Source organism: Apaloderma vittatum, unplaced genomic scaffold (genome assembly GCF_000703405.1).
Source record: "Apaloderma vittatum isolate BGI_N311 unplaced genomic scaffold, ASM70340v1 scaffold9359, whole genome shotgun sequence".
In the NCBI taxonomy this organism is placed as follows: domain Eukaryota; kingdom Metazoa; phylum Chordata; class Aves; order Trogoniformes; family Trogonidae; genus Apaloderma; species Apaloderma vittatum.
Window position 1 is genome coordinate 35,108 of NW_009734581.1, and position 12,683 is coordinate 47,790.

The 12,683-nt window shown below is 40.5% G+C and overlaps 1 protein-coding gene across 1 annotated transcript in view; it reads left to right on the plus strand.

Annotated features, from left to right (window-relative positions):
* The window catches only part of LOC104279145 (ADAMTS-like protein 1), a gene marked incomplete at both ends in the record, with an annotated part of 36,283 nt that extends 27,268 nt beyond the window's left edge, over window positions 1-9,015 (plus strand). Inside the window, 2 exons of the mRNA XM_009876333.1 lie at window positions 6,844-7,023; window positions 8,872-9,015. Of these exons, the coding sequence (XP_009874635.1) occupies window positions 6,844-7,023; window positions 8,872-9,015 (324 nt within the window). The remainder of the gene's footprint in view (window positions 1-6,843; window positions 7,024-8,871) is intronic.
* Window positions 9,016-12,683: the final 3,668 nt, after the last annotated feature.

Genomic DNA, 12,683 nt, shown 5'->3' on the forward strand with positions numbered 1-12,683 from the left:
CCAGGTGCAGCTGGGTGAAGCTGCAATTTTTTCCATGACTCAGAAAAACTTTGTTGCTTCCTTTAATTCTTATCATAGAAATTGTCCTCCTTTTATTGATACCATGAAGAAAAGTGGCTTAAGAAAATTGGTCTCGGAGAATACAACATGCATTTTTGTTAGAGATACATGGTATGATATGAATTCAACAAAACATACAAATTCCTCCCTGTGTGGTTTTTTTTGGTGAATATGCAAGCATGGACTGACTCATTTCCTCATTGATGAGGTTTTTCAAAGTTCACTCTGGTTAGCTCCTTCTTTTCCTAACAAACTGTTAGCACACTTTTTTATTATTATTACTCTTTTTTTCATCTTGGAAGTGCAGGAATTCAGATGAATTCTGCTGAAAGAAAGTTCTCCCTGAAATTGTTTTCCAGACAGAGACTGAATGTCCCTCAGTCTTATAACAGCAGTTTAGGTCTTTCCAGTGGTCACCAAAAACGATTGAGCTTATCTGCGTATTGCAGTCTTACGGATGTTGGTGGGAATGGTGTTGGTGTGGGTAGAAGGGGAGGTGGGGAAAAGAGAGAGATAGGAAATCTCTAAAGACCCAGGCCCAGAGCTCTGATTCATCTCACTGTTATAGTGTGAGGAAGAATAGGAGGGAAAGGGAGTAGCTTATGAAACACGAAGTAAACTATGCTGAATATTACATATATATCTGTGTTAGAGACTTCTGTGAAGTTCCTCAGACCTTGCTTTATCTTCTTGACCCTAGCAGTTACTTTAGATGACTATATAAGCATCTGGACTGCAAATATATTAATGTCCTGTTTTATTTACACTTACTGTTCACTTTAAGCATTTAGTGATTTTCTGTTTTCCTAAGTGCTGCCAACCACACCCTATGCAAATTCTTAAGTGAAAAGAGTATTTGGCTCAAGTTTCACTGTTGGACTGATGTCCAGTGTATTTCAAGAAAGAGGGAGATGAAATCAGTCCTTCTTTTCCCCAGGCCCCTGCACAGCCACCTGCAGAGAGAGTGTGTAGCACAGACTGAGTGTTGTATGAACATAAATTATTTTTGATTTCTCTCTCTGGGTTCTCTCATCTTCAGAGAGGGAGGCCTCTCAGGTGTAGACAGTGATTGGTGGTTTGAGAAGGGCAGCCATTTCCCTTCAACATAAAGACGTTATGAAAAGAGCAGGATGTGGCTGAGCAAAGTTGCCACAGTTCTTATTGCATCAGAAAACTACAGGAGGGGAGCACAGCATAGTCAGGGGCACAGTTTAAATGCCTTTTCTGAGAGGAAAATCATCTCTAGCAAATTTGTGAAGCCCACCTACTATGATAGTATCTGTCCACAGTGGGAAATTTTAGCAGAGTCACAGCAGACTCGCTGTCTTCTCCTCCATAAGAAGGCTTTTTGCTACCTAGTAGAATTACTGCATATTGGATTTTTATGTGATACAGAAATTTGCTTAAATCATTATTTATTCTGCTACTGCCTCCATGGAAAATGTCGGCTATGTTTGACACCAGAGATTGATACTGTTGAAATTTTGATAAAGTCATGAATGACAGCTGTGATGCTACATAGGATATAGGAAAGTGACTAAAGAGGGCAGAAATGTTCTATAGGCACTAGAATCCTATTTTCATACAAATAGTGTTAATAATTCAACAGCAATCACAAAAAAAAAAAAAGCTACATATGGAAAGAGATTCAGGGACTGGGTAATTTCTACGAGCTGTCTCACCTGTGCCTGAAAAATACACTATGTCATAAAACCTGTTAAAGCACATGACAAAAATATAATTTTCCCTTCTAACAGAAGCAGATTTTTTTTAGTTTAGCATTAGGTTTGTGATTATCCAATCTTTGATGTATTTTTTATCATTCTACTTAGAACAATCAATTCTAAGGAGAAAAGTGACGTTCACTATTGCTTCAGTCAGCAAACATTGTATCTTAGTTATTTCTTCAGAGTGCATGAACTTTGCAGCTATGCAGTTTGCCGAAGTTCCCTAGAAGGCATTAACACTGGAATGGCCATCAAATCCTAGTAAGTCAATGTGCAATGGTTAATGCAATAGCATCTGATAATAGAAAGGAAATTAGAGTGTGAGGATGAAGTGACCGTAATTAGACAGCAAACTAACATATCCAGAAAATATATAGATGAATTTAAAAAAAAAAAAAGAAGAAAAAAAAAAAAAACAAAAACCTCTTCACATAGCTTTGTAAAGCTGCAGTCTTTTTTAATCTAGTACTTTCCCTCCAGGCATTTCAGGATGTCTTAAGACAGCACAGCAACTGAGAGTTGTTCCAGATCAGGATTTGGTGCCTGTTAATCTCATCATTATGAGCTGTGTTGCTGTCACTGTGCTATATAGTCTGCAGTATAGGACTGTGTTGGATCTTGACAGATTCGTGCACATAAGGACACATCTTTACTAAGAGTCATCAGGACAGCAGAATAAATATTTATAAGAGAAACAGTAAGTATAAGGATCAGTTATGACATCTTCTAAGGCTGCTTTTGCTGTCAAGGGACAGAAGTACACACTTAACTGCTGACAGGTGTTGATAAGCCTGGAGTTTTTAAGGTTTCTTAAAAACAAGAGATAATGAAAGAGAACATTAGCAGAGCCTAGGGAGTAATTTTACGTTGCTCTTTAACTTCTGATGGAAGGCATGAACACTGTCAAAATCTGTATTCTGAGCTGAGATCTACAGATATTAACTGTAAAGCAAAGGGAGAAAAAAATCATTCTGGATGCATTAGAGTTTAATTGGCCCCTGATATGAAATATGTCAGGATGAAACTGTATTTTGCTTGTACCATGAAGATGGTGGTGTGGTTTTATTCAAACTTGAAAATTAGCCTTACTTCACTTGACGTAATTTCACCACTTTTTCTGTTAAGGTGAAAGAATATTTTATAAACATATTTAGGTGACTGTGGTCAGTCACAGACTTCTCCACAACTAATCCCAAAGGAGCTGCCACCAAAAGTCACTCAGGAGTCTTACAGGTGCCTGGACTTCCACCTGGATTATTTTGTCCAAGCTTCAGAAAGCCAGCAGCATTTGGGATACAGGAGCAATTTGGATAACATGAGCATCACTAGGAAGATTCCTGTTGACTTCAGTGCTTGTACCAGAAGCCTCAATTAAACTGGCCCAAGATGTTATTGAAAACACAGTTAGACACTAAAGGAGAAACTCATTTTAAAGATCTAGTTCTTAGGGCATTTCTCCATGGTATCCTTCAAGCCATAAGACTTCTAGCAGGGGCACCTGTCTGCAAAGAGTCATATAGTCCATTAGTTACGGGTGAGTCAGAACATGTTTGGAAGACTGTCCTAAAATATATCACTATACTGTCCTGTATATCCTTCTCTCTCTGATGTTTCAGCCTGCAGCTTTTTCAAACCTCCTAAACATTCCTCTCATCTGTGTTTCATCTATATGCCAGAGGTAATATTTTTCTAGTTCTTACCTTGCTTTATGACCCATATTTGTTCATTAGCTATACCAGATTCTGACATGCAAGTCACTATTTCAAGAGTATTATGATGTCGAAAACAAGTCACCAGTGCTAGATCCTTGTATTGCTATGAGTCCTTTCCCCAAAAGCTCCCAGTTTAGCAAAATTATCTTCTTTGACATGCACAGTTCTGCTTGCTAAATGTCCCAGGTAGCCTTTTTCTGCTGGATACATGCACTCAGTGATGGAAGAGAAAGATGAGGAAGAATACACTTGGATAACTATTCAACACCTAAAGCCCTGCCTGCCCAGCAGAGTGAGTTTCGTTTCCACCTTTCTGGAAACAAGACTTTCAGTCTCTGTCGTGGTTTCTGCAAGGTGGGACACAGCCCTCTGTCCTCTGTCAACCAGCAAAACTGACTGAAATGCTCTTGCTACCCCTTGTGGTAATGCTGTGCAATGAGACGTCTGCTCATCCCTCTGCTGCCTCCTATTCCTGTCTTAAGGCTTATGTGTGTCCCTAAATGTGGAAACAAAGGAAAATGAAGCTGCTACTCGAAACACAAAGGAAAATGAGACTGCTGTTTACTGACATGTACTGCTTATCTTGCCTAAACTAAACTGTAAGAACAGCTGTACAGGTTACTTTCGAATAATCTCCTGTCATTAAAGACTGAGGAAAAACACATTTGTAGAGTAGCAGCCGGAAGAAGATTTTTGTAGAGCTGCTGGATGTTTTCTAGGTACAGTACACTTTTCCTAGACTCCACAGTAATATCTCAACAGTAAGGAGATCTTACTTTTAACACTTCGATGCTTCTTTTGCTAGTGAAGTATATACAAAAGGAATCTGCCTTGCTAGACTAAGACTAGCTGGGCAGCTCTCTGCAAGAAGCAACTTGGTTTTGTCTGTCTCTGAGTCTATTTTTTTTATCTGAGTCCTTGTTTTTGAGCACTGTGGTCATATGAAATCCTCCTTGACTCTTATGCTTCTTCTTTGCAGTTCTCAGCAGTCCTTATTCCTTTCCTCTTTTCCCAATATTTGCATTTATCTTCCTTTACTTTTGTGAAAAACTTGAAAGCTCTACCCAATTTTAGTATTCAAAACTAAGAAAGAAAATAAGCTCTGGCCTGAATTTAAGAAAGCTTTATAATTTTATAATCTTGTGACTATCATTCCTGAGATACATTTCTTTATAATTCCATGCCTAATTTCGACAACAGCCATAATGTGAAAATATGTGCACTTTAAGTAGCTTAGACTGCAAGAGAGAGTGGATCGTCCTTTCAGTAGGGTGGCATTGCAATAACAAGTATTGGGAGGTGAGTGTTTTTCCATCTCATGGACTGCAGAACTAGTAAAGTCTCCTTTGCTCTCCAGAGCTCACCTTTCAAAATTCCTTTCCTTGCAATTGGGGAACAATGGGGATCAATAAACAGGCAGCCTTGAATAAACTCAAGGGCTAGAGTTGTTTCCCGTCCAGCAGTTGTCCAAACTCCCCTGTATGGTCTGGAAAAACATAGAGTGAGGTTTTAAATGGTGGTCAGCCCACCCATGCCATATAGGTCAAAAAGTAGCAGCCAGAGGGAGAGCTGTGTACTGGTCCTGCCCCAGCGATGGGGTCAGAAACAGGCCAACAGCCCATCCTTTTTAAAAAGCTTGAGTTTTAGCAACACAAACAAAGGTAAGCCTTTGGAAACAGCATCATAGACAAGAGTGATTAGCTCTCCGGGTATGCCATGAAAGGTCCAGATTAACATATGCTATTTACTCTCAGACAAAGATGGGAAAAGCCCTGCAGTCTTTTACAGCCTGCTTCCTGCTACTTCCTAAACGTGGACAAGACGCTCTGCCCTTACAGGGCTTCAGCTTTCCTTCGCGGCTGCCAAGCTCAGACATACTCATTCCAAATGTCTTGGCAAAGTCGCCAGGTGACTCTGGAGAGATGGAACAACGGCTGCAATGCTTTGATGTGAAAGAACAGAGAAAATATCCCTTTCCTACCTCCATCTGCACATGCTTAGCAAGGCACCTGCAATCAAACTGTCACTACAAATACAGACAAATGGGTGGTCGTTCTCACAGAGCACAGTCTGGTGATGTAATTTTGATGCCAAGCCACAAAACTGACAAACAGAGTGGGGTTTGGTTATTGACATGGAGGCACAACAAGACAGGCACTGGCAATGGACAGAGGAACATATTGCTGTGACATAAGGCAAGGAAGGATTTAGGTAGTCTTCTACAATTCAGCTGACACCGAAGAGTAGGGATGCCATCCAGAGGGATCTTGACAGGCTGGAGAGGTTGGCCCAGGCCAACCTCATGAAGTTCAACAAGACCAAGAGCAAGGTCCTCTATCTGGGTTGAGGCAGTCCCAAGTACCAATATAGGCTGGGCAGTGACTGGCTTGAGAGCAACCCTGAAGAAAAGGACTTGGGGGTACTGGTGGACGAGAAGCTCAACATGAGCTCTCAGTGTGCACTTGCAGCCCAGAAAGCCTATTGTGTCCTGAGCTGCACCAAGAGATGGGTGGCCAGTAGCTCGAGGGAGGGGATTCTCCCCCTCTACTCCATTTTCATGAGACCCCACCTGGAGCACTGCATCCAGTTCTGGAGCCCACAGCACAGGAAAGATTTGAATGTGCTGGAGCGTGTCCAGAGAAGGGCCATGAGGCTGATTAGAGGGCTGGAGCACCTCTCCTATGAAGACAGACTGAGAGAGATAGAGCTGTTCAGTCTGGAGAAAAGAAGGCTTTGAGGAGACCTTACTGTGGCCTTGCGCTATCTTAAGGGGGCCTACAAGAAAGCTGGTGAGGGGCTTTTTAGGATGTCGGGTAGCGATAGGACTAGAGGGAATGGATTTAAGCTAGAGATGGGTCGGTTCAGACTGGACATTAAGAAGAAGTTCTTCCCCATGAGGGTGGTGAGACACTGGCACAGGTTGCCCAGAGAGGTGGTGGCAGCCCCATCCCTGGAAGTTTTTAAGGCCAGGCTCTCGATGGGGCTGTGAGCAGCCTGATCTAGTGGGGGATGTTCCTGTCCATGGCAGGGGAGTTGGAACTAGATGATCTTTAAGGTCCCTTCCAACCCTGACAATTTTATGATTCTATGATTCTATGAATTCTGGGACACTAAATGGGAAGACTTCAATTCTGTATTATCTCTTAAGCTCTGTCTCAGAGGGATCTAAGTAACGTAAAGGCAGGCAGTGTGAAAGAGTTGATTAAACACTCCTGAACTGCAAAAAACTGTCACTTGGAAGTAATATTTTGTTTTATCTTAACAATTTGTCCTGTATTTTACCATAACGCTGTTTAGCAACCACTATATCTTACTTCTGTTACGTTTTGTGAATGTTTTTCCAGGTGTTCCTGAAGCAGAAGTTACGTGGTTTAAGAACAAGGTCAAGCTGTCCTCTGCTCCCCATTTGCACAATGGGTTTCTGCTAATTGCGAATGTTTCTCTGTCAGATCAGGGGTTGTATTCCTGCAAGGCAGCCAACCTTCGTGGGGAGGTAACTGAAAGTTCCCAGCTGTTGGTTCTTGGTAAGTCCAAGGTATTTTGAACTTGCAGCAATAGTGATGTGGCTGCTGGCACATCTAACCTGCAGATCTAATCAGAGGATGTGGAAAGAGGGAATGACATACAGGCGCCCCTGTTCTAAGAAAAGAATCAGTCTGCATTTGTTCTCTCAGCAGCATCACCTGAAACAAGGTGATGATAAAAGGAAGATGGGTAAGGTGGAAATGTCTAAGCACAGGGTCTGCACCTCTCAGTTCTGAGATACTCAGTTTCACTCTTTCAGATTTACAAGCTAATAAAACCTTTTATTAACTATTTCTTAGAGAGGATCTCTTGAAATGAAAATGATGCCACTTTTTCCCTGTGAAATGCTCTATCTCTGCTGAGCAGCCTTTCTGTACGTGGCTGTGTGATACTGACCCATTTCACATCTAACATATACATAAACCCACTGTGTTTTTAAAAAGCACTTTTCAAGTTCAGTGGAGGGCAAAGTTTACCTTTTCTTGGTTTTCTAAACAACAGACAGAAAGCCCAGCTGAGTGATTTGAAAAGACAGTGCCAGCTGTCAACTATGGGTGGAACTGTTACCTCGTGGTAACTGGATGTGTGGGAAAGTGGTTTTCTTCCCTAGTAAGTCATCATCTATCATTTCTCCACACCTGGCAGGTGAATGATCCAGCTAGACATTGTAAGTGCTTCTGTACATTTGATAGTGAAGTGTCAAATTTTGAAACCTAGTCCCTGTTGTTCGTGAAACACCATTAAAGGATCTGTTTACAGCTCTCAACTTTCATGACTAGAGTGAGCACAGGTCCCATGGATGATGCAACTTCCAAAGGAAATTTTAAAGTGAGATTTCTCAGTTTCACAGACAACACTAAAACCCCTTTATGAATGTTCACATGATTTCCCTGTGAATCCAGACTGGCTCTAGAAATGTGAGTCTACAAAGAACCTGGAAAAAAAAATCAACTGGGTTTCAGCCTATAAAAAAAAACCATCCTCCCTCATGATCTTTAAATCCTTTTCTGATCCTTATAAATGGCTTATTTTTTAATAATGGAGAGTCACTGCAAGTTATGCTAGTTGCTTATGTTCATAGACAAATGACATTTTTAGTTCCTTGATGGAATGAAACAGTTCAAGCATCCATGATTTCTACTTCTGGTTCTGATGTGATCCCCAAAAGAAAACTTGCTTAGCATGTGCCATGATGTAGTTGAAAGGGGATGAAGGCACCATTCACTTAAATCAAATATCCCGTCACTTCCATGACACACAGAATTGAGAATGGTAAGCAACATGCTTTTTGAAACGGCATTGTGATTAGTAAAGACCTAAATCGTGGAGTTCTCAGCATAGATGGATCCTCTTGAGCTCTAAACTCTTAGTCATTTGGAGCTCTGCCTAAGTGTAGCATAGGATTTCTCAGGGTTATAACCACATTCAGTCAGGGCTTCACCTAGGTTGTAGAAGATGTTAAAATTTTTCCACTGACTACTTTGGACATTGACTCAGCTTCATTTGCTCTTTCGTTCAAGCTACTATATCTCCTGATACCATGTACCTTCACCACTTATGAAGAAGGTCAACCAGAAAGCGGTGACAGCCTTCAGAGAGAATTGCTTTTAATTTGTTTTCATACTAATCCAGATTTTATTTTAATGATTTCTCTAGTGCTTTACCTAACATGAGACAAAGTACACCTTCACTAGTTGCCCAAAGTTGCTTAGACTGCCCCTCTGAAATGGTAATATTGCAGCATGACAAATCATGCATCAATAGGTGGTGGTGGTGTTTGTTTATGCCCCTGAGGTAGTTTCTGCTGTAGTGTTGCTCATCACTTCAGTCTCCCAATCTGTTACCAGAGCCTCCACAACCTCTTCCTTACCTAGAAGACATGACAGAATTGCTTTCCAGTGCTGGGACCAGCACTCATTCAGTGCTGACATCTCCTTCAGGAACAAAAATGATCGTCAGTCCAGGAAGCTCCGCTCTTATAGGTAAGTCGAGTGCTTTAAGATTTTTTTTTAGATCAAAAAAGGTTTAGAGTTTACGTTACAGTTATGCATTCAGTTATACAGCTGTGAAGCATTGCAACAAAAGATACCAAACCAAGAGACATAATCACTGCCAAACTGTTCTCAGAACTCAGAAATTCATCTTTAAAAAGGAGGTCCTCTTATTAGTAATGACCTAAAGCTGCATGCGGAATAGAGCCTCCAGTGTACTACACCTTACAACACCTTCTAACAAGCAGTCACTGCCCTGAAGGGCTGGCCATATCATTCAATGCAAGACATAGGAAACTGTTGTGCTAGTTGATATAAAAGAAGTGTTTGTGGTTCAGTTTTTCTTTTTCTATTAGTGTACAGTCTTTCTATATGTCTCTTCATACTATATACCCTTCTTCAGAACCTTTTCTAGAGTTTTGACTGTCCCTTCAGGTATGATTTTCTCTTGCAAACTTTTTCATTCTGTTAATTTTATTCCTCTTTATCATATCACAGAACCAATGTCTGCACAAAGCCACAAAAGGAAATAATCTCCAATGAAATGCTTTTCTTCTCTTCATCATTTTCTGCCGTCCATATAGCTTTCTCTTCTTCAGACTGCAAGTTCTGTTATATGCTGTAAACTCCTTTCAGATCTGTGGGTATGATGTCTTTGCAAAGAGAATCTCATCCTTTTCTAAAATTCAGGGTATGTTTATCTTAAAATTTCATTTGTCACACAGATGTTGAGCCTCTGCTGTCAGGCTCAGAGAGGCAAACAGCATCTCTAGTGGCCTCTTTACTGCATATGGTGGAATCTTGCCCAGTCCTGCAATTTCAGAGCAGTCTTTGCACTTTTTAAAGGTCAGGATCTAAAACTTTTCTCAAAGTGTCTTTAGCTGGCCTGAGTATTTATAGCTCTGGTGTCTGTACCTTCCAAAACATTCTTTGCTTACACTTAATAGTAACTTCAAGATTTTATTTTCACAACAGAGGCTTTCTATTTATGTTTTTGGTTTGTATGGTTTACTTTTCTCCAGTGCTGACACCTGCATACATTTGCAGTGGCTTTTAGCATGAAGCTATGGATTACATTTCTGCTTGCACAAAAAAAATCCCTGAAATAGTCCTTGGTGGGAGGAATATCGGAAGATATTTATTAGCATTGAATAAATCATTTTGAGTATGGGTTTACTGTACTCAGTATTTTAAGACTGGGTCACACTCCTGTTTCATTCATTTCCTCTCATGTTTCCAAAAAGAGGTCTTTAGCAGTTGTAAGGGGTTTTTATTGTTTGAAAGCAGTAACTGAACCACAAAGGGTGTTCTGCACTGCCTATATATAACCACTTCTAAATTAACATTTGGACATGTTGCCCTGTACCCTTCCATTCCACTTCAGGGGCAAGGAAACTGCATAAATCTTAATAGGGAAATAGCAAACCAGTTTCATTCTTGAGGTAATTCCCTCAACTTTACTGGAGTTTTACTGACCTGAGTTTGAGGCCTGTTATTATTAAAACCTAAGGAAATCTCATGAGAGATTTTTTCTAATGAAAAGTCAGTCCAGAATGGGCTGTCCAACAAATGTGAAAGCCACAGTCCAGTGTGCTGCACCCTGTCGTATCACAGAATCACAGAAGGTTAGGTGTTGGAAGGCACCTCTGGAGATCATTGAGTCCAACCTCCTTGCCAGAGCAGATTCACCTAGAGCAGGGCACACAGGAAAGTGTCCACACGGGTTTTGAAAGTCTCCAGAGATGGAGGTTCCACAGCCTCTCTGGGCAGCCTGTACCAGGGCTCTGCTAGCCTCACAGTAGAGAAATTCCTCCTCACGTTTAGATGGAACTTCCTACATTCTGGTTTGTGTCTGTTACTTCTTGTTGTGTCACTGGGCACCAGTGTATCATTAACATAAACATACAGTGTTCTGCTTCCATGTTACCTAAGTGTGTTGTCTGTAGTTGTACCAAAGAATTTCGATTCACCCACAATGAGAATAACCATTATTGGGGGTGGTGAGGGGAAAGGAATAATTTCTCAGATCTACATCTAGTTGATTCTGTACACTACTGTCCGTACAGGTTAATACTAAAGACTCTATATTTGCTCCCAGATTTAGTCTCCCCACAGTCTCCGGTCTAGTGGCTAAGTTTATCACAGACTACTGTGATAGCTTCTTAATGAACCTTTACTTGAAGTATTGCTACACTGGAAAGAAAAACTGCATATATTTTTAAGCACCAGCTGCAGACACCAGTTTGGGAACAACTTGTGAACTTGTGACTCATTTCTGTGTCCACAACGTTCCTTACAAGCCATTCACTAATTCTTTCTATTTTACCTCCCAGCCAATCATGTTAAGTCTTTTGTCATTGATTTTGTTGTGCTGTTTGCTCTGCATGTTCTGGATGCTCCGTATAAGAACTTTAGGTATATAAATTACTATGTATAGAAACCATTTTTTGTGCTACTGCTGGGAGTTACTGGTATCTCTTGGGACTCAGAAAGCATTGAACTAGACCTGCGATTTTGAAACCTATGGATATGAGGATTTTTTGACTAGCGAAGGAAAACAGGACATATTCAAAGGAACAGAGTAAAGTGGGAAGAAAAGGAGTGATAGGTAAGCTTTGGAGAAGCTTTGTATTTTAAAGACACCAAATGTGGAAAATTCTGTTAAAAACCTGGATAAATTCACGTGTGGGTTTGCCAAGGCTTAAGAAAATTGGAATCAAACTTTCATTAAGCACTGGTTTTGTGCCTTGAAAAAAACAAACACACAAAAAACAACCCAGAACCACCACCAACAACAAAAGATACTACTACAACAAGAGAGGATTAAAGTTGCAAATGAGAACTTTCTTGGAAAGTAGCAGCTATATAAAATATATGAACAATTAACAAGCTGAGTTGAAAGAAGAGAAATGGAGTCTCTAGATTATCATACATACTATGCACTTTCTTTTTCAAGGTGGAGCTGTGCATGAGTTTACAGGAGCATTTTGTCATATGTACTTCTTTCTTTCACTTCTAAAGGATTGGGGTTTCAATTAGCTTTCCAGGACCAACTCATCATCTGGTGAGAGAGAATGATGTAGGCAGTGGCTTATACACATTGATGCTTTCCGTTCACAACTGTTGGAAGTGTGCAGTCCTCCCCAGCCCTCATATTCATTAGCAGGTTGTGTAGTAGATAACTTCTAGATACTTCTGTGTATACTTATACAGTAGTAGATGCTTCGGTGTTACCTCCAGATCACAGATCTGAAGGACTCGAAGCCGAAGCTAAAGCACGTCGTGAGCTTGGAACTATGTCTAGGTTTTACAGTAGCACATACTGACAGTGAGTGATGAGCAACAGACTGTCATGCACGTTCTAATGTGTTCGGTTTCACGGCAGGCACCCAGAAAAACTTTATATTAGACATAATAGAGAACCCAGTAAATTTCTGCAGTTGCACCAATTTATATTTCCTTAGAATGTTTTCCTTTTAGATCTTAATCTTATAAAGGTTTCTATCTTTGAGACTTTTTTAATTTTCCTAAATGTTGGTAATGAAAGTATAAGAAACTCTGCCCTTTTCCTCAGAAAGAAATTCTCTTGTTTGTCACATGATCTTTAGCAACACCACATGGTTTTTAATAATGTTCATGGTGGATAAAGAACTGGCTGGATGGTCGCA